The sequence below is a fragment of the Triticum dicoccoides genome, chromosome 3A, assembly GCF_002162155.2.
Source record: "Triticum dicoccoides isolate Atlit2015 ecotype Zavitan chromosome 3A, WEW_v2.0, whole genome shotgun sequence".
Taxonomy (NCBI): domain Eukaryota; kingdom Viridiplantae; phylum Streptophyta; class Magnoliopsida; order Poales; family Poaceae; genus Triticum; species Triticum dicoccoides.
Window position 1 is genome coordinate 17,128,653 of NC_041384.1, and position 24,589 is coordinate 17,153,241.

General features: G+C 46.3%; 2 protein-coding genes and 1 pseudogene across 2 annotated transcripts; 1 reads left to right on the top strand and 2 right to left on the bottom strand.

Annotated features, from left to right (window-relative positions):
* Positions 1-971: 971 nt before the first annotated feature.
* On the bottom strand, positions 972-4,768 carry LOC119266728 (beta-1,2-xylosyltransferease XAX1-like). Its single transcript, XM_037547996.1, has 3 exons — positions 4,333-4,768; positions 3,972-4,229; positions 972-2,864 (listed from the first exon to the last, which is right to left on the bottom strand). Exons 1-3 carry the CDS (start codon positions 4,550-4,552, stop codon positions 1,645-1,647), a joined length of 1,698 nt encoding a protein of 565 aa, XP_037403893.1. The 5' UTR covers positions 4,553-4,768; the 3' UTR covers positions 972-1,644.
* A 4,952-nt stretch (positions 4,769-9,720) lies between these two features.
* On the top strand, positions 9,721-12,296 carry LOC119270990 (putative E3 ubiquitin-protein ligase SINA-like 6). The gene is made up of 3 exons (XM_037552973.1): positions 9,721-9,949; positions 10,258-10,455; positions 11,207-12,296. The coding sequence occupies exons 2-3, from the start codon at positions 10,312-10,314 to the stop codon at positions 11,909-11,911; spliced, it is 849 nt and encodes a 282-aa protein (XP_037408870.1). The 5' UTR covers positions 9,721-9,949; positions 10,258-10,311; the 3' UTR covers positions 11,912-12,296.
* A 6,547-nt stretch (positions 12,297-18,843) lies between these two features.
* LOC119266729 lies at positions 18,844-24,165 on the bottom strand (annotated as a pseudogene).
* Positions 24,166-24,589: the final 424 nt, after the last annotated feature.

Consider the following 24,589-nt stretch of genomic DNA (forward strand, 5'->3'; position numbering starts at 1 on the left):
ATGATTGTCACGATTGTCAATCGTCACCGTAGGCAGTAATGTACTATTACAATAATGTAACGAGGTTTGGTCATCTATAGTTCTTCCCATATACTTCAATGGCTGATTTTCTCGATGCTGCCTATTATCAATGAGGGCTATGGTGGTGTAACGACGACAAGTACGGTTGTGGTTACGGTAGGCATGTGATCTTATTTGTCTATGGGTTTAGTCAGTCCATTGTTTGGTTGTATCGAATGTTCTCTTGATATAATACATCCGACTTATCTCAAAATAATGAAACACAAACAATCACCAAAAACAGTTGAACATTTATCCGAACACTTCTCCCTGAGCATACAAAGTGCAACCACCAAAGACATCTTATTCTTAAACATAAACTACCTCTAAAAGAACATGTCACTACAGAACTTATAAGGATCATCACACAACCCTTATGTGCATCCTAGTTTCAGTGGTTTTCTGAAGGTACTTTCTGCGAAAACACATCACGGAGAAAAGGAAACTTCTGAAAAGAACATTTTGCATGGTGTCAAGTCTATATAATCATGATTGTGCATGTGCAAACATTTATAACTGTGAGTGCAATTTGTACCTAACAAGAAAGATAACCAGCAGAAAAAACTAACAGTGATGTAATGCAAATAGATAAGATTTCAAATGCGCAAATTAGATTACTGGAACATGATGTAAGCATAAGAAATTGCAACACAGCTGAGGCACAACTGCAGATTCACAAAAGTGCCATTTCATCAAATTTAGTATTAGCAGATACTGACAGTTATATACCAATTTTCTTCTAAAAAATACCACATGGTTTTGATGGTTGTACGTACTAACAAAGAAAAAGCAAGCGCTATTAGATATGAAATCTGGAAATCTTTTCAGTTCTAGAGTATTTTTGTAGTGACAGGAAATATTGTGGCCACTTTTCTCATCCCTTTTAATAGCATGTAATGTAACAGAACATATCTGCATAGAAACCATATATATAACAAGCCATTAAGCCTTTTGGGAAGAAGACCTTGTTCATACAGCCACAAAGTTGAACAACAACAGATAAGGTAAAGCCTCACATGAAAATAAACATAGAGGACTAACAGAAGGCATAGCTGTCCAGCCTACCAGTAAACCATCATCATTCTCGCCACATTCGCAATTGGTTCCAGTGTGCAGATTTCACCAATTCCACTGGTTCTTTCCTTCCACTGTCCAAATTTCAGCCAAACTTCTCGACCTTCGACACAACAGTGATTCCCAAAATTGACTACGCGCATCCCAAACATGATGCTCCTACTCTTTCATAGAGACAAGGACATTAGCAACACAGTAGTGGCTTTTTCCCGGGTGTTGGAGAAAGCATACATGATCCTTCCATTTACAGTAGCAAGGACAATTGCACAACAAGACGATCCACTAGGGCAGGTTCTTTGAATCCTCAACATGACAGAAACAACCATCTACTTTGAAGCCCCCACTTTTGATCAGATTCAAATCATCACCCTTTCCAGCAGCAGCAGCAGTAGCAACTAGTCCTAGAATCACATTAGTCTGCATTTCTCCTTGTTGTGTTTGCTTGTTGTGCAGTGCTTGGTGGCTGTGATGTGAGTTTACCTGGGCTGGCTGGGGAGACGATCCTGCTAGCTACTCCTGTAGCTCGTCCATGGCCTGGAGCAAGAAGGGCTGGAACCTGGTGATGTTCACCTTGACGTCCTGCTTCATGATGGTGTCGGCGAGCGCCTGCCACCCCTGCTTGTGGAGGGCCTTGGGGTCCTTGAACACCACGTGATCCCTCGGGTACTTGTCCTTGAGGCTCGTCTCCTCCTCGTCGATGTAGTACTCCACGTACCGGAGCTGCATGTCCCGCGCCGGCTGCCCGTAGAAGTTGGTCGCCATCCAGTCCATGTTCCCCCACGGCACGATCTGCAGCACCACCCCGTTGGTCGGCAGGAAGATCTGGTTGGTCAGCCCGGCGCCATGCACGGCCAGAAGCACGTCGGCGGAGTTCACCAGGGCCGCGAACGCCGGCACGTCGTCGCCGGCCTCGGCCACGGTCACGTTGAACCCGAGCTCCGACGCGGCGGCGGCCACCTCGTCCTGGTTCAGCAGCTTGCGCGTGCTGGTGCGCGAGATGATCAGCATCCGGGGCTGCATTCCGGGCTCCGCCCCGAGCACCGCCGGCTGGTCGCGGCAGAGCCCGTACGCGGCTCGGAGGAAGCGCGTGTAGTCCACCATGGTGTAGTTGCGCGGGTTGCGGGTCGGGTGAGGGGCGATGATGAGGTCGCGGTCGCGGTACAGGCCGAGGTACCCGCGGGAGAAGCAGTGCACGTCGGCGTCGGCGTCGAAGTTGATCACGTCGTAGTTGGAGAGCTTGCGCAGCAACGGCGTGTACTTCTGCACCCACCACGGCTTGTAGTTGGTGATCAGCAGCTGCACCTCGCCTTTCAGGTGCGCCGTCGTGAGGAACAACGGGATCAGCGCGTCCGTGTTGTCGTGGAAGAAGTTGTCCGTGTACCCGGCGACGGAGAACACCACCGCGGGGACGCGATGCTGCTTCGTGCACTGTGGCGCGGCCTCAGGGGAGGCGACAGACTTGACAGTCACCTCCACCACGGCAGGCAGGAGGAAGTCGTCGTTCCGGGCGTAGGGCCGGAGCCGCTTCTCGCCCTTCTCGTCGAAGCCACCGCCGCCGGACGGGTTGAGGAGGTACATTGTCTTCTGGCTGGGGCTGACACGGATGTCGCCGGACAGCTCGCAGACCGCCGGCCGCGCGTAGGGGAACCCCTCGTCCATACCATTTTCGTCGCAGCTCATCGGACCGGCGCCGACATTGCTGCTGCTGTTGCTCTTCCTTTCTCCATCAGCTGAATCCACCATCAAAAGTCACATTAGAACGCAGCAGATCTAGCACATTCTCATTTTCAATAAAATAAAAGATCTAGCACATTTTCTTTTTCTATAAATAACATCTAGCACATTTTCTTTTTCTATAAAAGACATCTAGCACATTCCTAAAAACAACTAATCCTGAGAAAAGAAGTCGCATTAGAACGCAGCAGATCTAGCAAGCACATTTCTTTATCTACACAGAGATCTAGCACATTTTCTTTTTTTATAAGAAGATCTAGCACATTTCTAAAAACTACTCTACTAATCTGGAAAAAAATTAACTGAAGTGGGCATTATGGTGGGGGCAACCAATTTTTGCCAAGATTGCGGAGTACAGAGCATTGAATGTATAAAAAGATCTAGCACATTTTCTTTTTCTATACAAAGATCTAGCACATTTCTAACAAAACTACTAATCCGGGGAAAAAATTACTAATTGAAGTGGGAATAGTGGTGGGAGCAACCAATTTTTGCCCAGATTGCAGAGCACAGAGCATTAAATCTGCGAAAGAGGTTGCCTGCGTGCCTGCCTAGGAGTGATAATTTTGCTCTGCTTTCCTATAAAAACCATCTAGCACATTTCTAAAAACTACTACTCCAGAAAAAAGTTACATTAGAACGCAGCAGATCTAGCAAGCACATTTCTTTCTCAATAAAATAAAAGATCTAGCACATTTTCTTTTTCTATGCAAAACATCTACTCCCTCCGTCCCATAATAAGATCTTATATTATGGGACGGACGGAGTAGCACATTTCTAAAAACTAATAATTCGGAAATAAGTCGCATTTAGAACACAGCAGATCTAGCAAGCACATTTCTTTCTCTATAAAAGGATCTAGCACATTTTCTTTTTCTATACAAAGATCCAGCACATTTTCTAAAAACTACTAATCCGGGGAAAAATTGAAGTGGGCAATTGTGGTGGGCACAACCAATTTTTGCCCAGGTTGCAGAGTACAGAGCATTGAAGAAGCTCTGAAAGTGGTTGCCTGCCTGCCTGGGAGTGATAATTTTGCTATGCTTTCCTTCCATTTACTAAGGTACTAAGAAAAAGAAGAGCTCAAGAAGAGATTCCCTTACATGGCATTGGTGCCGAGGTGTTCGCCGGCGCCGGCGCCTTCTCGGCGTGCTCCTTCCTCGAGACCGCCTCGGGCACCCCGGGCTCTCGAGAGCCGGCCGTCGCCGGGCCCTTCTCCGTCAGATCGGCGCGATCCACGGCGCTGCCGTTCTTGCCGCCAGCAAATGCGGGTTCTTCGGGCGGGCGCGGGGCGGCCACGGCCCCCGGGGCCGCCGAGGAGGAGGACGGCGGGGCGTTCTGGAGCAGGGCCGAGGTGGTGGCTGGCGGCGGAATCGGCAGCAGAGCAGCAGTAATTGTTAGATCGAATGTGGTACAGTAGCAGTACAGCGGAGTAATTGGTGGATCGGGGCGGAGGGCGCGCACCGAAGACGGGGGAGTAGACGGCGTAGAGCTTGGCGAGGGAGACGTAGGTGAGGAGCGCGAGGCAGCAGCCGGCGAGCAGGCCGGCGCCGAGCTTCCTGGGCTCGATCTTGGCGCCGGAGGCGAGGAAGGCCCTGATGAGCCGCGGCGGCGCCGGCCTCCGCTCCCCCGGGCCCGCGCCCGGCAGTTTGGACGGCCGCGCGTACGCCGTCGTCGACGCCATCCCAGGCGCGCTCGCAGCGTCAGGCACGCAGGGATCTGTCGGCGCTCGAGGGAGGAGGGAGAGAGAGAGCGAGGCTGGCTGGCTGGATGTACTCCGTGGAGAGAGAGAGGTAGAAGAGGAGGAGCAGGGGAGGTAGGTTGGTGGAAGTGGGGATGGCGGGGAGCGCGTGGGGTATGGGAACGGGGAGAGCTCCGGTGACCGACCGTGCGGGTGGGGTGTGGTGATGTGGCGGTGGCGGTGGCCTTTTCCCACTGACATGAGAGCATGGTTAATAATATAGACAGCGAAATTGCTTCACACACGATAGTTGATGCACGATCGGCGAACGACACTTGCTCCCCAACAGCGCTAGCATCAGCTAAGAAAAAAACAATTGCTTCCTGCGTTCACAGGCAGCTGCCAAGTAAGATCGTGCAAGAGTCGGCCACAAATATGTCGTCTGTATAGCAGCGCCGTATAGACAGCTGCTAGCTACAAGCCAGTGGCATGTACAATAGTAGATTAAAAAAGTGTATCACTTTTTTATTATATGGCCCACCTTTCATTCTCACAAAATGAAAAGCCCTCGATAGGACTCACGCAAAATGTTATACCGACATCCTATTATCCTTTTCTCAATGCACATTTAACTAAGAGAAAAGCCTGAAATAAACCTCGAATCCGTGCTCTCAGTCTAAATCGATCTCTTCCATTTTGGCAGGGAGTAATCTAAGCTAGTATATGATGGAGCACCATGCTGTGGCAGATGAAATAATCGAAGATAGTACACCATACAATCCTGGACAGTAGAGGAGCCGAGCTTCGTTTTCGTGAAGGTGGCGGCGGCCGAAGCCGTTCGCCGCCGCGCCGTCGCCTGGTAATTGTTCGGCCATTTCTACGAACTGGGACGGTGAGGGGAGAGGGAGGAAAGGGAGATAGGGCGCGTCGGCGGTGGAAACTCTATGCGTGCCACCGGCGCGCGCTGGGGTCGGCTTATATAGACTCTGTGCTTTCACTGCGCCGCCCGTGAGAGGCATCAATGGCGGAGGCTGACCGGCGCGGCAGCGCGCGGCAGCTTTGGCATTGATTCGCCATGGGAAACGAGGCGATGAGGACGATGAAGCGGCGAGAAGCGAGACGAGTCGCTGGCAAGGAGGGCCCGCGGCTCTTTCGCGCCAAACACGATTCTCCCGGCGCCCCCCAGCGCGTCGGGTTTGGGTTGGGTCCATCGGCGCCAATTTCGACTCGAGCCAGCGAAAATTGAGACCTTGGAGACGCGACTGGGCCGATTTTTTGACACCAATAACTAAAAAGTCGTCTGGAGGGATTTGTTGGGGACGCAGCTGGAGATGCTCTAACTCTCACCGCTGCTGGCGCTTACCTAGCTGTGTCTCTTGCTCTTCTGAAGCGTTGGGCCCACTCATCGGTCTGCTGGTAGGCTGCGTGCGAGGTAACCCGAGGTCCTTCGTGTCACCGTGACTCACTGCAGATGGTTCACTGCCTCACAGCAGATGGCCCTTATTTAAGATGGGCCTAGGCTGACGCACCTTTTGCCATGGCCTACAGCCGGTCTGGACTACTTGTTTTCTCCCTCTCTATCGTTTTCCTTGTCCAAATCCATCATTACAATATGCTGATTTAGATTGCCAAAACAAAAGATGAGACAGGGAATTAGCAAAATCATTAATTAAGAAATACTTGTTGCAAAGAACACTCCACTTTCCCCGGTTGCGACAAGTGGCGTACATGCAACCTGCCACTTGTCGCAACATGAAAGTTTTCTTTTTTTTCATAGATTCATTTATTTAAAACGTTTTGTCTTTTAAACCGTGCGTCCAAATCTTGAACCGTTTTTATTATTGGATTCCTCGCGTCGAGATCTTCAAAACTAGATCCCATGTTGATAGATTTCGACGAAACTTTTTTCAAGAAAAAACCGAACGAAAAAACCAAAACCAAGAGCGCGATTTTTTTCTCTTTCCGAAAGAGGCATGCCCGTGCCTCTCGCGAAATCACGTCCGTGCCTCTCCTGGAAGCAAAATCGTGACTCTCGTGGAAGGAAAAAACAGAAAACGTATTTTTTCCCGTCTCTGAGAGGCACGGCCGTGACTCTCGCGAAAGCACACCATGCCTCTCCTGCAAGCAAAACCGTAACTCTCGTGGAAGGAAAAAAAATAAGAAAATGTGTTTTTTCTGTTTCTGCGAAAGCACAACCGTGCCTCTCGCGGAAGCAAAACCGTGACTCGTGAAAAAAAACCAGAAAATACGTATTTTTTCCCTTTCTAAGAAGCACGGCCGTGAATCTCGCGAAAACACAACCGTGCCTCTCGCGGAAGCACAACCGTGACTCTCGCGGAAGCAAAACCGTGACTCTCGTGAAAGCACAACTGTGCCTCTCGCGGAAGCAAAACCGTGACTCTTACGAAAGCACAACCGTGCCTCTCGCGGAAGCAAAACCGTGACTCTCGCGAAAAAAAACGCGTTTTGTTTTTCTCTTTCCGAGAGGCACGACCTTGACTCTCGCGAAAGCACAACCGTATCTTTTGCGGAAGCAAAACTGTAACTCTCGTGAAATAAAAAAAACAGAAAACATATTTTTTTCGTTTCTAAAAGGCACGGTCGTGACTCTCGCTAAAGCACGACCGTGCCTCTTGCAGGAAAAAACCGTGACTTTCGCGAAACGAAAAAAAATGTGTTTTTTCGCGCAAAAAAAATTTATCCCAAAATTTTTTTGATCAAAAAGGTAAGGAAAACCGGCGGAAAACCAAAACATCGAAAAAACCCGAAAAAAACGTTTAAAAAGCCGAAAACGCGTGCGAAAAAATTAAAGAAAAATTCAGAGGAAGCATCCAGAGCACGACACATGGCGAATGGCTGAGAGCACGTCAAATGGCGCTGATTGTTGCGAGACTCCCAAAAAAGCGCTCGTTAATTAGTTGATTCCGGGAATTAGGATCCGGAAGAAATCTGACATGATTGGATCTTGGAGATCCGTATGCTGTAGGTGTGAACTCGACATGGGGCGCCGTGGTTGTGCTAGTCACGGTTTCTTTTTTCTTTTTCTTTTTTTTTGAGCAGTGCTAGTCACGGTTTCTTTAGAGCATGGCTAACAATATAGCCAATTGCCGGTTGTGTGATGTTGTAATGTTTTTAAAGCTATTATTGATTATCACTCGTATAATAAAGTTTGCTGTATAAGGCTCCATTCGGACTGCAGGTATTGAAAACAGAGGATTGAAAGAATCTACATGAACAACAGATGACTGCAGTTGTGAACCGAAGGAACAAGAAAACAAAGGAAATCTTAGGAGCGAGGCGTTCGGAGGAGTAGCAGTGTGCTAAAGGAAACGTTGGTCTAATCTAGTACTCCCATCGTCTTAAAATAAGTGACTCAACTTTGTACTAACTTTGTATAAAATTAATAAAAACTTGAGTCACTTATTTTGGAACGGGAGGAGTAGCAAGTAGTATTTTTAAGAATTTTTTCTTTCTATTTCTCAGCCCATGCACTTGTTGGCTCTTCCTTTGAATCACCTCGGGCTTCAGCAAAAAATTGGCTTTGGGTAGATGTTTGGATTCCTGTGAAATCTGTAGGAATAGAGAAACTTTCCTGCGTTTTACTATTCACAATTCCCTTGCTCCGAACACATCAAGGGTGAAAATTCTGGTAGAAATCTTTCCTTCAAAGTTTTCTTTGAAATTCCTGTAAACTGAATAGGCCCTAAGACTAGTATTTTTTTTCACTTCTCTATTTCTCCTTCATATTTACTAGTAAGATGCCCGTGCGTTGCACGAAACGTCAAGATACATTTGTATGTGTAGTTTATCTTGTGAGAGAAAAGGATGAACGAGAAAAGTCCTTATCTGCAAGTGTGGAGAGAGGTGCGAGTATCCTTTTGCAAAATTGTCATAGTTTGCTTTCTATCCGTCAGATATAGATCGGACGTTCTATATTACACGATGGTAGGCACACCATCATCACCAACTCAGTCTTCTATAAGAGTAGAGATTACTCTCTCCATCCCATATCGTAAGTTTTTTGACATTACACTAGTATAAAAAAAACATCTTACATTATAAAGCAGAGGGAGTATATTTTTTAGAAGCATGTGTAGAGGATGCATGACTCCTGCAAGAGAGCCCACTCCCTATTTTTTCATGTTCCTCTTCTCTACATAGGCAAAAACGACATGTAAACAGCTATAAGTCTTCTGTTATACTTGCTGTTAAGGCTGCCACAATGTGATTGAGGCCAAAATATGCCACGTTATCATGGACGGTAGTGAACTAGTGATGTCTGCAATAGTGCCATCGCTAAATTCGTTGCTAGGTGGATCCAAGCTGACACAAGATAGTATAAAAAGACTTTTCTTTCTCAAATATATCCATGTCTCTTTCCTCACCCATCAATGAACCTCGCATTATTTATTTCGTCGAGATAATTTGGCATCGGAGCAGCTACATGCTCCGGTTTCCTTGAAATTAGCTTTTGGCACCTGGCTCACGATGTGTTAGAAGTAGTTCCATAGCCTAAAAGCAAATTTGGCATACATTGCGGATGCCCTTATAGGACATGCGAGCATAATTGGGGAGGTGGCGCACACCTCGCTCCGTGGGCTGCAAGCCATGTCGGTTTCATTTTTGTATTTAATTTTTTTAAAAGAAAATAATAAAACAAAAGCATAAGTAATAAAAAATTTGTGTATATTTCTGAAGTAAATGTGAAACGTACTATACTAATAGAAATATTATCCTGAAAAAAGTCTCAAAAAATACACTGCAAAATAAAATGATATGTTAGAAGAAATATTTATTTCAAATAAAAAATGCTCTCAAATTTGTAAAAACACTATAACCTTCTAAAATTTCACAAAGTATGAACAATGTTTACCATGTTTTTATAAAATGTTTATGAATTATAAAAATGTTCAGAAATTTAAAGAAACGTTCAACAATTTTAAATGTATGTAATTTTCATAGAAAGATCATTAATTTTTCTAGAAAATTCTCATGAGTTTTAAAAAAATCGTATAAAACAAAAAAATGACAAAGAAATGGAAGGGATAAGAAAGAATTGAAGAAAAAAACTGGCACCAGCACAGTGGGCCGGCCCACGAGTGACGCGGGGTGGTTAGCTGTGGGCTTATGTCGTAGTGGCCCAGCCCATACCCAGCCCCGCCCTTCTTCCTCACACACCGCACCTCGGTCTCTACCTCTTCCGCCGCCGTCGCCTCCTCTCCCGACTCATCTCTGGCCCTCTCCGGTGCTCTCCTCCGGCTCAGAGCAGAGCCCGCTAGGGCACAGTCGGCAACCCTTCTTGCTTCCCCTCGGAGGAGCAGTCCAGGAGGGGGCGTCGCCGGCGAGAAGTCGGCCTCATCGCCAACGGTGACCTCGGGCTCCTCCCGGCGGGTATTCAAGGTAAATTTCTTCCCTTTGGACCGCCTCTTCTTGAGATTATCTCCAGTTGCATGTAGTCACTGTTCCTCTACTGAATTGATCAAGAAATAAATCAACACAAAGCAGCCTAGATGTTTCTGAACCAACATAGAAAAAATTATAGACATGAACAAATTACAGCAATTCAGGATGATTAGATTTAGCACATCTCTAATGCGTGCTCCGGAGTGTCGCTTTTCCGTTACCAGTCTGGCAGAAACACATGAAACCTTTTTATACACAGAGTATAACTTGTGTGGCTCTTATTACCGGTATATGTTGTGGAACAGGGAAGCAGATTTGTGAGGCTGTTTCATTGTAATATCGAGCGAGTTTTGGTGGCGATGGACGGGGGCACTACTAGCAAGAGACGAGTAGGAGCCCCAGGAGAGGGGGAGAGCAGCGGCAAGAGGCAGAATGCAACCATGGGGATGGACGCCCTCGACTGCCCCGTCTGCTTTCATCCCCTCAGGCCTCCCATATATCAGGTGCATACATGTGCATATATTTTTACCTGTCTCTCAAAGTTCAGATCAAATTAAAAACTAACCATCGGATATAATGCTAGTACTTGCTAAAAAAAATCAGTTTCTTGTGACAGCATGGAACAGAGTAGATATGGTCGCTGAAATTTTGTTTCCGTAGAGAATTTGGGCACTAAAGGCTTTGTTGTTGTTGTTGTAGAGAATTTGGGCACTAATATTTTGGTCGAGACCAAAACTGCTAGCAATAATCTACACTGTTTATTAGTCTACAGGTGTTCCCTAGCAGGATATTAACCAGGGGCGCACCCCGCACACACAATGCTACTTGCTAAAAACAGTTTATTGAGACAACATGGATCGGAGTAGCTATGGTTGGTGAAGTTTCGTTTTCGTAGAGAATTAATTAGGACACTAACATTTTGATCTGAGACTGAAACTGTGTGCAACTCTGTACACCATTTTCTAGTCCACAGCTATTCCCTAGAAGCATATGGATCAAGGGCGGATCATTTATACCCCTTTACTAGCATTATGTATTTATGTTTGGTCTGGTCCCCTTTGGAGTTGTATGTCGGTCATACTATAAGTTCACAACTTTTAATTTACAGACTCATGAATAGTTGCGTAATTTTGTGTGGTACTGACTTAATCATGTTGCTATTGTAGTAGAGTACTTCAACAGTTCAACTCTGATTTCTGTTAAAAAAAAGTTCTAACACGAGGACCTGGTTAATCCTTCCTGTTTGTTCCACAGTGTTCTGTGGGGCATTTCATATGCTCGTCTTGCCGTCCGAAGCTTGTGCGCAACAAGTGTCACTTGTGCTCTGCCGAAACTACCTTCAAGCGCTGTCTAGGGATGGAACGTCTCATGGAATCAGTCACGGTCGCTTGCTCCAATGCCAATTATGGATGCGCCCAGAAGCTCACTTACTACCAGAAAGAAGAGCATGAGAAGGAATGCCCGAGCGCCCCATGTTTCTGCCCGGCGTCCAGCTGCAGCTTTGCAGGGCCAACAGACGCCCTCCTTGAACATTCCGCCTCCCAGCACAAGTGGCCGTGTACAACCATCAATTACTCCGAAGATGTTGAGCTCTGCCTAGAACCAGGTCTACATTTTCTTCGTACCAAAGACAGGGAAATTTTCCTGCTCAACGTGGCACTAGAGCCATACGGGCATGCCATCTCTGTCGTCTGCATCCAACCTAAAGCTATAAACTCCAAGTTCAAGTGTAGGATGTCCTATGGTTCCTTTTTAACCAACTATTATCAGAGATCAGTTTACAAGATACGAAGCTCATCATTGTCTGATGGGCTACCGAAGGGATACAACTTAATTCTGCCCAAGGATGAGATAGCTGATGATGGAAAGGGTACCTTGCTTACGTTCTCCATTGATGATCCTAATCCTAAAGTAAAGGTGCGTGAGCCCATATGTCTGAAACCAGTACGCGGTGTATGATTGAAGTGGTAAGGTTCAGCGTGGACGTTCGCGGCCTTCACTGTTTGGTTTTCATGACTTGTACTCCCTCCGTTCATAAATATAAGTCTATTTAGAGATTCCAATTGGGACTACATAAGGAGCAAAATGAGTGAATTTCCACTCTAAAATATGTCTATATAGATCTGTATGTAGTTCTTATTGAAATCTCTAAAATGACTTATATTTAGGAACGAAGGAAGTATATGCTAAGAGGCTTTATGATCTCAGACTCTGCTTCGTAGTTGTTTCGATGAAGTGCACTCTGTTTTGGTGTTCCAGGTCATGTAAGGAATGTTTTACTGATTTGGGAGGCGCCGGACCAAATGTTTGATGCTATGAAAATTGTGACACCGCCGTGAAATTGTGTCTGAAGTACTAAATGATCATTTGGTTCTGCTGACTGATGCAATCTTTGTTGTTTGCTGCTTTTAAGTCGTATCATGGACCAAAATTGCTCAGGGTTTCAAATGCTCTTTGTAACAAGTGAAATGGGTTACGTTGATCATGTAAATGTACCTAGCAATAGATTTCAAATGCGCTTTGTTGGATACGCTGTCATCTTTTTGGTTGGTGTTGAAAGATAAAACTTGTCAATTTTTTGAACCAAAATTTAGGTTAAGTTCATAGAAACATAAAACATAAACACAATTTGATTGGAATATTTTTAATAACTTTCTAACAGATTCTTCGCCTGAAATAGCAAAAAGGCTCAAATTAAGAAAAGAAAAAAAATTAATATCCAAAATGGTGCATGCTTTCTTCAGCATGTACTCCGAGGTCTGGTCAGCAGTCCCCTCTCACTTGAGAAATTGGGATATTTGACGCTGAACATCTGGCTTTGCAACATTGCCACTATTAAGACAGACTAAGCAAAATTACCACCCAGACCCAGCCGGTGAACACCTTGATTAACATGCCATTTGCCCTCTTTTGCCGATTTCCTTGTCCTTTTTTTTCCATTCCATTTACAGACACCGGAAAGGACCAAACTGTTACCTAGTACTCCCTCCGTTCCTAAATACTTGTCTTTCTAGACATTTCAAATGACTACTACATACGGATGTATGTAGACATATTTTAGAGTGTAGATTCACTCATTTTGCTCCGTATGTAGTCACTTGTTGAAATGCCTAGAAAGACAAGTATTTAGGAACGGAGGGAGTAGTTACCTAGTTATTTGTCAATTTCGACCAAGCCGCACATCCGCTCGACGTCGCTAAGAGCACCACCTGCTGTTGCGGCACGCCCGGCCGCTGCCGCCTCTTCTTTACGCGTTTGAGGAGGAACTGCTGTCGGTAACTACTGGCTGACGCACGGACGCTGTGGTGCTATGCGGTAGCTATTTCTGTACACAGACTCATTTTTGGAGAGTGAAAGAGCATGTACATGTGCTCTTTTAGTAGAGAAATATAATTGTGTTGGATTCGTGCCATAGCACCACAAAAGAGCTTTCTACCGGTTCCGCTACCTAGCGCCGAGGAACCAGCCGTCATTCGCCTTTTTGGCGACTTGCATTCAAAGAGCTTCTGTTGGCTCAACCATGCAAACATTGCTCTTCTACCCAAGAAAGATGGGGCTGAGACGAGGAGATTTTGGACTACCACCCTATAAGCCTCACACACACCATTGTGAAAATCATTGCCAAAGTGTGTTCCAATCTGCCCAAAGTGCATTCATAAAGTGAACAACATGGCTTTCAATGCCCAAAGTGCATTCATAAAGTGAACAACATCGCTTCCAATGCCCAAAGTGCATTCATAAAGTGAACAACATCGCTTCCAATGCCCAAAGTGCATTCATAATGTGAACAACATCGCTTCCAATGCCCAAAGTGCATTCATAATGAAGAGAAGTATCCACGTTAACATCATGTACGTCAGAAACTTTCCCTGTTACCTCCACGGAAATAAAAAAGGTAACCTTGCTTTTCATGCTGGACATTTTAAGGCTTTTGATTCAATTAGATGGGACTACAAGCTTTGGACGATGCTCTAGTTCTCCAAGGAAAAAAAGCTCATCGCAACGCAAGGCATCCGGCGGCGCTGTGGGGGAAGGAGCGCGACGCCAACGGCCTTGTTGTCGACCAGGGACAAGATGCGTGCGACAACAATGGCATGACCCCTCTTGTGTGGGGAGGAGGGGTAGAGGCAAAGAGGAGAGGGGGAATGGTGCTTGCGGGAGATGGAAGACGCGTAAGGGGATAAGGTAAAAGAAGACGTTGGTGGTGGGGTGGGCCTTAAGCCGGTTACCCGGCGTAAATTGTTTACTTATATTTTATTGCTCCGTAAGAATGCATTGACACCTTACTGTTTGCTTGCTTGCCACTTTTTGTGCACTTTTCATAATCTGCTGTGATGTTTCTTTTTCTGAAGGATAATCTTTATAAAATGGATTTTCTTTTAGATTATAACACTCTCTGTATAAATAATAATATTATTAATGCTCACAAGGTTGCAGTGGCTGTTGCGTTGATATCCATTATGGTCCCATGCATGGTCAATGAGATTGGGTTTCATGCATGGACCTACTAAATATGTATGTAGAAATCACAATGGTAGATGTTAGGTTAATCGACTCAACTACTATATTGTAAACATGAAAATTCTCGGACCCCGTTGCAACACACAGGTACACACCTATTTAAATTTGAAAAAAAATGCAAAGGCAACTGAATCTTGAACATGCACCATATTCATCATGTCATCTTGAAATCAATCTGAAGTTCTAAATAGCGAAGAACACGGTAAGAGATAGCTGAAACAAATGACACGCTTGGACAAATCTTATATTACACAATGTTCATCTATCGTCGAATGTATTTTATTTTGCTTGTGATCAGGCGCCCTCCACAAATCAAAGCCTCAAGGTTAGGTCGACCGCCTCGCCGGCTCTGTCACTCAGCTGCAGCTCTGCGGCCTCTTCAGGCGCCCCTAGTAGACCCATGAAGTCTATCTCCATCGGACGGGGACCTCCACGGCGGTATTCCTCCCAGAAGGCAAGGTTGGGTGCAAGCACAAGTAGCCACGGCCCCAAAAGAGTAGAGTCAGGCACGGAGGAGGCTAGTTGGGGCAGGCTTACCGGCATGTTCCGGTGGCGATTGTTGCGGCAGCTCTGCGAGGACATGTGGCCACCAAGGGCTTGGTGTGTGACCCACCTCCTATGGCAAAACGGGCATGTGTATCCCTCACGCGATGGCCGTGGCGGCTGTTGTTGCCATGGGTTTGGTGCGCCGCTGTTGGAGGCCATCTCCTGCGAGAAGGGATTTGGCATGCGCGTATCTAGCTTGAGTTTATATATGTGTGGCTCACCACGGTGAAAAGCAATGACAGTGTGAAATCTGTACGATTGAGAATTCAGGACTAGCTTACACCGATGAGAATGGTAAGTAATTGGTCGAGAGTGAAATGTGTGCGGTTAAAGAAAGAAACAAGCGATGTGCATGCACTCCCAAGATCCATGCATGCATGGGTCCCACACTGTATACATCAAGACACATATTATGAAAATAAGAATTTAAATAACCAACTATATTAAGAAAGAAACAACAGTCTTGTTGTGCATGTGCATCCAAGGTACGTGACACAAAGTTTTGCTAATGGCTTGATGAGTGCTAGTAGGACGACTCGCTTGTCTTGTGCACGTGCAAATCACACCTCACCTCCAATCCTCCACTACTAGTGTACTAAGTATCACTGTCTCGTCTACTTAATTTCGTCTCTGTCTTCTATTACTAGTATTTGATTAAGTTTGATCTCCCCGATGCTAAGTTAGGAGTAGCAGAGTAGGTCAATATTATTTGTCCATAGGGCTAGATATTGGTATTCCGGCTGGCGCTAAGTTAGGTTGGCAGGGACGGAATTAGGACCAGATTGAGTTTGTCCACGGAATCTTTGTCATGAATTTATTTGTCAATGAAGATATGTTAGGAATAGTAAGAAATTAAAATTATTCCCACTCGGGGGTAATAAAATGAGAGTACATTTTATTTATACGAAAATGTTAACGCCCACATACGCCCACACATGTGGGCGTTAGCCAACTCGTTCACACGCCTCCATCACCGTCCAGTAACTTCTGCATGAATCTTGGCACGAATTAGCTGATTTTGTATGCCACGTAGGACAACTCGTGTGTGTGGTGTGTGAGAGAGGTCGTCCACACATCGTTTTACCACATGGAGGGGCCGGTGTGTGGGCGTTTAGCAGTTCGCCTACACACCAGTTTTTCAGTCACGCACAAGGGCTGGTGTGTGGGCGTTTGCCATCTCGCCCACACACCCGCCTCCTCTCCCACACCCAACTTGCCAGTTGCCATGCGTTTTATAGTGTACATGTTAACTGCCCTAGTATGATTACAAGCAGATGACAACTCTTTTTTTTTATCCGAACATGTCAGTTGCCATATGTTTTGCATGGTACATGGCAAACTACCCTAGCGTACACGTAAGCAGATGGCAATTCTTTCTTTTAAATGGCAACTGTCCTAGCGTGCTTGTGAGCACATGACAACTCTCTCTTTTACCCGAACATGTTTTTTGCCATGCCTTTTTTTGTAGCGCTACATGGCAACTGCCTAGTGTTTAGTAGGTGGCAACTCCTAAAGTTTTGAAATCATGGCAACAGCTGTAGTTGTCCAAAAAATGGCAATCTAGAACTTTGACCTGAGATGGCAACTGTAGTTGAGCAAACATGGCAACTGTAATTGTCCGACATGGCAACCGTAGTTCAGCGACATGGCAACTACACTTAAACGAACATGGACGAGGGTCCGCCCATGGCAACTGCGGGGCGCGCGGTAAAGTGTCACGTGGGACGTGCGGGACCACGAGGTACGAGGCCTGACGTACCGGGCGTGTGGGCGTTATCTATTTCGCCCACACGCACGCGTGGAAGAGGGACCGGGAGGGAAAAAAGAGGCGTGTGGGCGCTAATTGTTTTGCCCACACACAGACGTGTGGGCTGGTCCTCTTAGGCACCACCCAGAATGTGTGGGCAGATTCCTTAATGCCCATACGTGTGGCAGTTATCGGCGTCCTTATTTATATTTGTTCTTCTGTCATATGAAATATTTTGAAATTTTAGCCCTAGTTTGATTTTCGTCTCAGGGCCCCGAATTTCTGGAGACAGCCTTGTGTAGAGCACATCAAGAATTTTCATTGAATACGATACTATAGTTTGGTGGTGATGAAGTCAGTTAACCAGCTATTCTATGCACATTAGATTTACATAAAATGATTTAGATCATCTCAACATGAATGATAGATAGTAGCTATTACTAGAGTACGAGCGACTCTTCTGTTGCTGGTGCCTAGCTCTCCTCTCCATCCCCCGCCATTGGCTGACATCGCCAGAGCAAGGCCTCGTGTAGCGGCGGGCCATCTCGCGACTCCTCATCCCTCGAACATTAGCAAATCTTGCTTTTCGTGCTGGACATTCGTAAGGCTTTTGATTTAGTTATACAAGATTACATCTTCGATCTCCTCCAGAGAAGGGGCATCTTGAGTCGGTTCAAGGCCTGAATCGTCGCTTGTTAGGAACTCGAGAGAGAAATGCAAGGTTAATTGGAAAACTGTCTGCCGCCCCACCCACCTTGGGGGTCTCGGCGGTGTGATCCATCTAAAAAAATTGAGAGGGCAATGCGGTTACGTTGGCCATGGCTTGAATGGACCTACCCAAGCAAGTTGTAGTTTGGCATGGGCAAATTTTGTGATGCCGTGGACACGAACCTCTTCTACATCTATACCTGATTCACCATCGACAATGGGGACAAGACACCATTATGCGATGCGTGATGGTAGGATGGGACGAGGCCGATCAAGTTTACTAGAGATTTTCCATGGAACATTTATTCGAGTAACAACTTTGGAACATTCTCTTGCATGTCCAGATTAACAATGAATGTTGAGGATGCTGGTTCTTGGAGCTGCATGTTAAGAGCATCTCTAACAGACCCCGTAAAATTTGGACCCAGAAAACGTGTTTACAGTTCGCTGCAGATCAAATTTGCGGGGCGAATTCGTGCGCTGCAGATCAGACCCCGTATATGAAACTGTAAAATTTGAAGAAAAAAACATTTGCGCGAGAAATTTGCAATGCCATTCATCGTACATAGTTGATCATCATACTACATCATAGATAGTTGTTCATCATACTACTTCATGGTACTACATAGGGGGAGGGGAGGGGGGGGTGTCCGCGGGCCGTACAGCGTACCCGAGCTTAGGCTACCAAAATCGACGGGTGCGGTGGCGACAACGCGGCGGAGGAGCCGGAGGAGCTCAGTCCTCGTCGGAGTCGAGGTCCATCCAGACCTTGGCCTGCTCGGCCTTCATGACGCGCATGTCTGCCTCCTTGGATGCGTGCGCCTGTGACGCCCTGCTCGAGGAAGTTCTCCTCGATCTCGAGCTCATAGTGGTGGCACGCGTCGGCCTCCTCCCCCTCTCTCGCCGGGGGCTCCATGATGGCGCGCTCGAGGTGGTCCTCCTGCCCCGGGGGAGGTAATCTTCGAGGCTGATGATGTCTCGACGCGGCGGGTCCGCGTCGGCCTCGAGCTTGACGGCGAGCGGCCCGAGCTCCTCCGGCTCTCTCTTGACCGGAGTGAGCCGCGAGCTCGAGGCGCCCGCGGACGAGCTCCCCGTGGCAGAGAAGCCGGAGGAGGCACGACGGCGGACCGCGAGCTCGCACTCGTACTCGCCGAGCTCGCGGCATTCGAACGCCGGTGGCAGACGGCTCCCATAGTTGAGCCACTTCCGCGGCAGACGGCTCCCATAGTTGAGCCACTTCCGCGGCCACGGTAAACTTTTTACGGGCCGGGCCCGGGATACGGAGTCTGTTCTGGCAAGAAAAAGGGGCTGAACCCGTATACTCACCGGAATTATACGGGTTCGGCCCTTTTACGGTGTCTACAAGAGATGCTGTAAGTGGTATCTACTCGACCAAGTCGGCAACAAGGTACAGTTCCATGGTGCCACACCGACTTAATCCTTAAAAAGTGAAATAAGTTTATTGAACAAAATGAAATTTGTCCTTACAAATAACTGAAACGGTTTTCTTAAAGACAAATTGTGTTTTTAATTATCAAAATGGACGTGAAATTAGTTTATTTGAATACGTGAAATTAGTTTCCTAAAATGAGTGAAAGTAGATTTTTAATTAATTGAAATACGTTTTTTAAAAGAGTTGACACCAGTTTTTTTTAAATTATCGAGATCAATTTATTGAAAGAGTGAAATTGATTTTTAAAAATGGGTGAAGTTAGTTTATTGAAATCTATTTGTTCGAAAGAACCGAAATCAGTTTATTGAAAAGAGTGAAATCGGTTGAAATTACTGAGATATGTTTTCTGAAAGAATTGAAACAACTTATAGAAATGGATGAAAATTAGTTTTTTGAAATAATTGAAATCAGTTTTGGAAAGATTTGAAATTTGCTTTTAAAAATTACTGAAATATGTAAAAGAAAAAAAAACATTTCCGGTCCGATTCCGGACGGGGAGTCGGAAGGAAAGTGCCGTGGACCGTCTTCGACTCTGCTCCGGTACCGCATGGAACCGGATGACGGGCCTTTATGTACCTTCCCCGGATGATCGTGGAAGGAATTCCTTTCCTGAGGCTCCGATGACGACGACGACGGGATTCCAGCTCCAGCACAGCTTCCGCACCATCATCGATCCATCGCTGTTGCCGCCCAAGAAGAGGCCGACGAATTCCGCAGCGGCGATGACGACGGCTCGCAGCTCCAGCTAGTCGCCGGGTGCTGCCTCCCCACCGCCATCAAGATCCAGGAATCGCTGTTGCCGCCCAAGAAGAGGCCGACGAATTCCGCAGCGGCGATGACGACGGCTCGCAGCTCCAGCTAGTCGCCGGGTGCTGCCTCCCCACCGCCATCAAGATCCAGGAATCGCTGTTGCCGCCCAAGAAGAGGCCGACCAGCACCACCAGCGCCTCCTCCTCCTCCTCCTCATCTCTTCTGCTGGTTTCTCCTCCAATGAGGAAGAGACGGATGGATTACTACGTCGTCGACGCCGGCGCAAAGATGGCGGCCGCTCTGCAGCAGGCCGGAGCTGGGCCGGCGGGGGCGTGCGGCGCCATGGCCTCGAAGCACGCCAGGAAGGCCAGCTCCAGATACAGCGCCGACGTGTGGACGCAGTGAGCAGAGTTGGCTGACAGATTACAAGGCTTTCATCGCCGGGAGCATCAGAACCTCTAACTGCAGACAGATACTACTGTATTTGGGAAGGATCTGGACTGGAGCATGTAGCATCGTAAGAGAGTGCGATCAATTCTATAGCCCATTATTAATTGTTTAGCTTCCTTGGCCAGGTATGTGCAACGGTAGTAACCTCTGCAAAAGTACAATTTAACAAGAAACCAGGGGGGAAATTGGAGTTTCAGAATTGTTCAGAAGAAGCCTTTGCTAACCTTGGGTGCTTGGCGTCAAGGATATCTTTCTGGCCGTACTTCCTCCAGCTGAAGCCGTCATCAAGGAGGCGCCCAAGGAACAGTGAATCGTCAACACACTCAATGTTAGCTGTAGGACGACGTGAGCGCATATCAATGGCCTTCCTTAAGGCTGACACTGCAGCCCTTGTACTGGATTTATCGGCACCACATCCCCCAACAATTACAAGGATTTCCTTGGGGACTAACAGGTGCTCGATGACTGTAGGTGCACCGCCATAGAGAAAATTGAGCCTGACCTCAAGCTTTTCGAGACTGGGCATTGCCCCTGCCTCAAAAGTCAGTTGTGATATCCTGATGCAGGACAGCCTGAAATGCTTAAGACTAGGGAATCCCATTCCAGATATGACTACCTTCTCTTCAGATTCAGGAGTTCCTTCAATGTGCAATTTGAGGTGGTTAAGAGATTGCAACTGTGCAAGAATTCCAATATCATCCTCCAACACCTCAACTGTGAGATCAAGGTCAATGAGGTTATGGAGCTCTGCAATCCACTTAGGAACCCTCGGAAACATGCACAACATATGAAGCCTCCGAAGAAGGTAAGGAGAAGCAGACGAACTCAACACATACAAACTGTTGATGTTAGAATCCGTGTGCAAATATCTGAGGTTGCAAAGTTTTTCAAGGGAACATCTCAAAACATCCAAGCGCAATTCATTCATGTTCGTAAAACTGTAACATATTCGAAGATCCCTCAAATTGGTCAGATTTCCAAGGTCTCTGATGTTGTCTATAGAATTCAAGCCCACATCAAACTCTTGCAGCGTACATAAAGATTTCATGTTGCCAATCCCGTTGGGCAAATTTGTCCTACTAGGGATGATCAGGTGCTGCAACCGGCGCAAATGAATAACATCTGAGGGAACTTCCAGAGGACATACTCCTAACTCCAAGGTCTCCAATTGCTCTAGTCCCCGAATTTTCCTTGGTAACACTATTTCACCATCTGCTTTGACTTTTAGATACCTCAGTTGGAACAAATGAGATATTCTAGTGAGATCAGGTATCTCCGACCCATGGTTTCCAATTGTAAACTCAAGAGTTAAAACTCGGAGATGCTTGAACTTCAAGAGAGGAGGTGCATATGCAGAGGTACCAAATCTCGCCAGCGCTCTTACTTGTGAGAGCTGGGTGGTTTCCAACATTGCACCATCTATTATACCATCCAGATAGTACTTCACTATTATGATCTGTATCAACTGGTTGAATGATGCCTCTATTAACAAGCTCGTTAAAATAGCACTCTGCAACATCCTCTGGCCATTGCCCATGTGCTTTACTTACAAAACCTTGGGCTACCCATTGCCTGACCAAATCACTTTTCTTGATTATATAGTCCTCTGGATACATACCCAAATAAAGCATGCATGTCTTCAAATAGTGAGGAAGATTTATGTAACTAAGGCTCAGTATTTGCCTCATTCCTTCCAATGTTGGATTCACCTCAAAATTAGGGCCCAGAGAATTCATTATGTGCACCCAATGCTCCTTCAATTTGTTTCGCTCACTAGCCAAAAGGCTAGATATAGTCACAATTGCAAGAGGCAAGCCGCCGCATCTTTTCAAAATTTGAGCTGAAACTTCTTCCAAGTACGGAGGGCAAGCATCTTCTAAACCAAATACTCGTTTAAAAAATAGCTTTCTTGAGTTTTCTTTGCTTAGTGACTTCATCTTATAAACATAGTCACGTTGATGGCAGCAGCAAGCTCTAGCCACAGAATTAATTCTGGTAGTTGCTATTATCATGCTACCGTACATATTTTCTGGAAGAGCACATCTAATAACATTCCATGTAGTTTCATCCCAAATGTCATCAATTACAATCAAGTACCTGCAAAATTATTTCATATAAACTACGATAAGTACCAGGCAATAGTGAACTATAGGCAAAAGTAAAATATAAACGAAAGAATACTCAGTCTCTGCAACTGCATCTGAAAGAGCAAAAACACCAAATGGAACCTTTATTACTTGAACGTTAAAAATGCAACTGTACTTGTCTATGTATTGAACTAATAGTGGTTAAAGTTGAATATTCTGTCCGCATTTGTGAGAATGAGTTGATTTGAGGAACTTTATTTTCAGAATAAATGAAATCAGTTATAGGATTCTATAACTAGTTTCTCTAGTGAACCACAAGCATAGAACATCTACAGAGGGTACATAAATTTCGCTGAAAGAGTACTAGCAAGATAAAAAGAACAGATGCGAGACCAAACAATACAAATTACTTTGGATGACAGTCAATTCTGAACAGGCGTACCTCTTATCTATAAGGAATTCTCTGAGTTCACTGATCAGTTCCTCCTCAGCCCATATTTCCATGTTGGTTCCCTCTGGCACTCCATGGACTTGAGAGAGCATTCTTCTCAAAATCATTCTTATGTTTGGTTTCTGGGACACAGAAACGAAAGCTTGACACTGGTACTGCCACTTTAGCCTGTGGTAAATCTGGTTCGCAAGTGTAGTCTTACCAAGCCCTCCGAATCCAACTATGGAGAGGACCTTTGTCAGTTGCGCAGGACTACCCTCTTCACTCGCCATCAGCCGAATTAATTCATCCCTCGGCCCGTCGATACCCACAAGGCCCGCAGTGTCTGCGTAGAGTGCCAGGAGGCGAAGGTCTATGGTTGTCTTGTTTTGCTTTGAGACAGCATCATCAATCTTGTACCTCATGCGTCGCTCGCTCACCTCCATGACACGGCCCTTGAGGCCTCGGAACTCCTTCGCGACCCTATGCCGAGTGTTCATCGTCGTCAACAAGTTCATGCTCCTCTGAATGAATCCCTTAAATCCATGCGGCTCGCAGTCGGACTCACATTCCACCAGGACTATGAACTCGTCAACACTATCCTCGATGTCATAGGACAAATCACACACCTCCTTCGCCCATAACTTGGCTTGCTTGTCGGGCTCCTCCTCCGCCTCCGACATCCTCTCCAGGAATGCTCGCATACTCTTGAGCTCAGCTTTAAGGAACATGATCTCTCCTTTGGCTCCCTTGAGCAGCTTGTACTTGCCGGCGAGCAGATTGCCAAGCTTCGCAATCACGAAGCCTATGGCGCCCCGCGACACGCTCACCACTGCTGCCTCCATGCACCCAGCAGCAGCACAACCAGGACAGAGTTTCCTTCTTTTTTTCTATCTATAGAGGAAAGAACTTAAATCACATTTTCAATTCTGAAGTTGCTAGCCACACCCAGGACTGATTTCCCTTTCTGGTTGCAGCCCTTACTCTTGACGTGCGTCCGTTGACTGCATCTGCCATGTTGAAATCAGTCAAATCAGATCATTGAATCTCATGGTAGCTGTGCTTGAAAAAGAAAAGGGAGTGGATTTGAACCTGAATCATGAACCTGAACAATGGGATCCCAACTGTCGGATACTCGCATGCAAATCCTCTTTCACCGCCGCCGCTCGCCAGTTAGAGCTCGTCAGAGCCCCCGCCGCCCCAACCTCCGGGGCGGGCTCGTCGTCGCTGCCGCCCAAGGAAGATATTCTACCCGACCACCGGCGAGGAGCTCAGGGCACGGGCAGCTCCAGATCTGAGGGGTTGCCTTTCCTCTTGTCTCTCGTCGTCAGTGGTTCTTGTGCTCCAGATCTGATCCGGAGATGAGTAGTGAGGACTGAGACTGCGCACATGGGATTCTCAAAAGCGTAGGACCATACAGGAATCTTTTCTCCAGAAAATCACCGTGGCGCATAATCCTCGACAATAAAAATCATCACGGTCTAAGTGCTTAGGCATGTAAAATGCATAGCCTCAAGAATGCTTCATAGGCCACATAGGATTGGATAAAAAAACATGTTTGGATGAAGCAACGGAATTCTCTGCAAGAGGCAGGTGCTTGAGAGAAAAAGTGTGGTCCGATGCATAAAGCTAAAAAGGTTGAAGTTGAGAATAGAGATACATGTCTAGTGAAAGTCTTTATTTTCTATTGAGAAAAGTATACCTTTTGTCCCTCAACTCTTGGTGAAGTTTAGATTTGGTCCCTCAACTTTAAAACCGGACAACTTGCACCTCTAACTACCGAAACCAAACAAGGTTCGTCCCCGGACTCGGTTTTGACCGGTTTTGGTGTTGACTCACCCCGGTTTTGACCCGTGCTCACTCATATTCCTGTAATTTTTTTATATCCGTGAACTTTTTGAAATCCACATACACTTTTCAACTCCGCATAGTTTTTTCAAGGTCA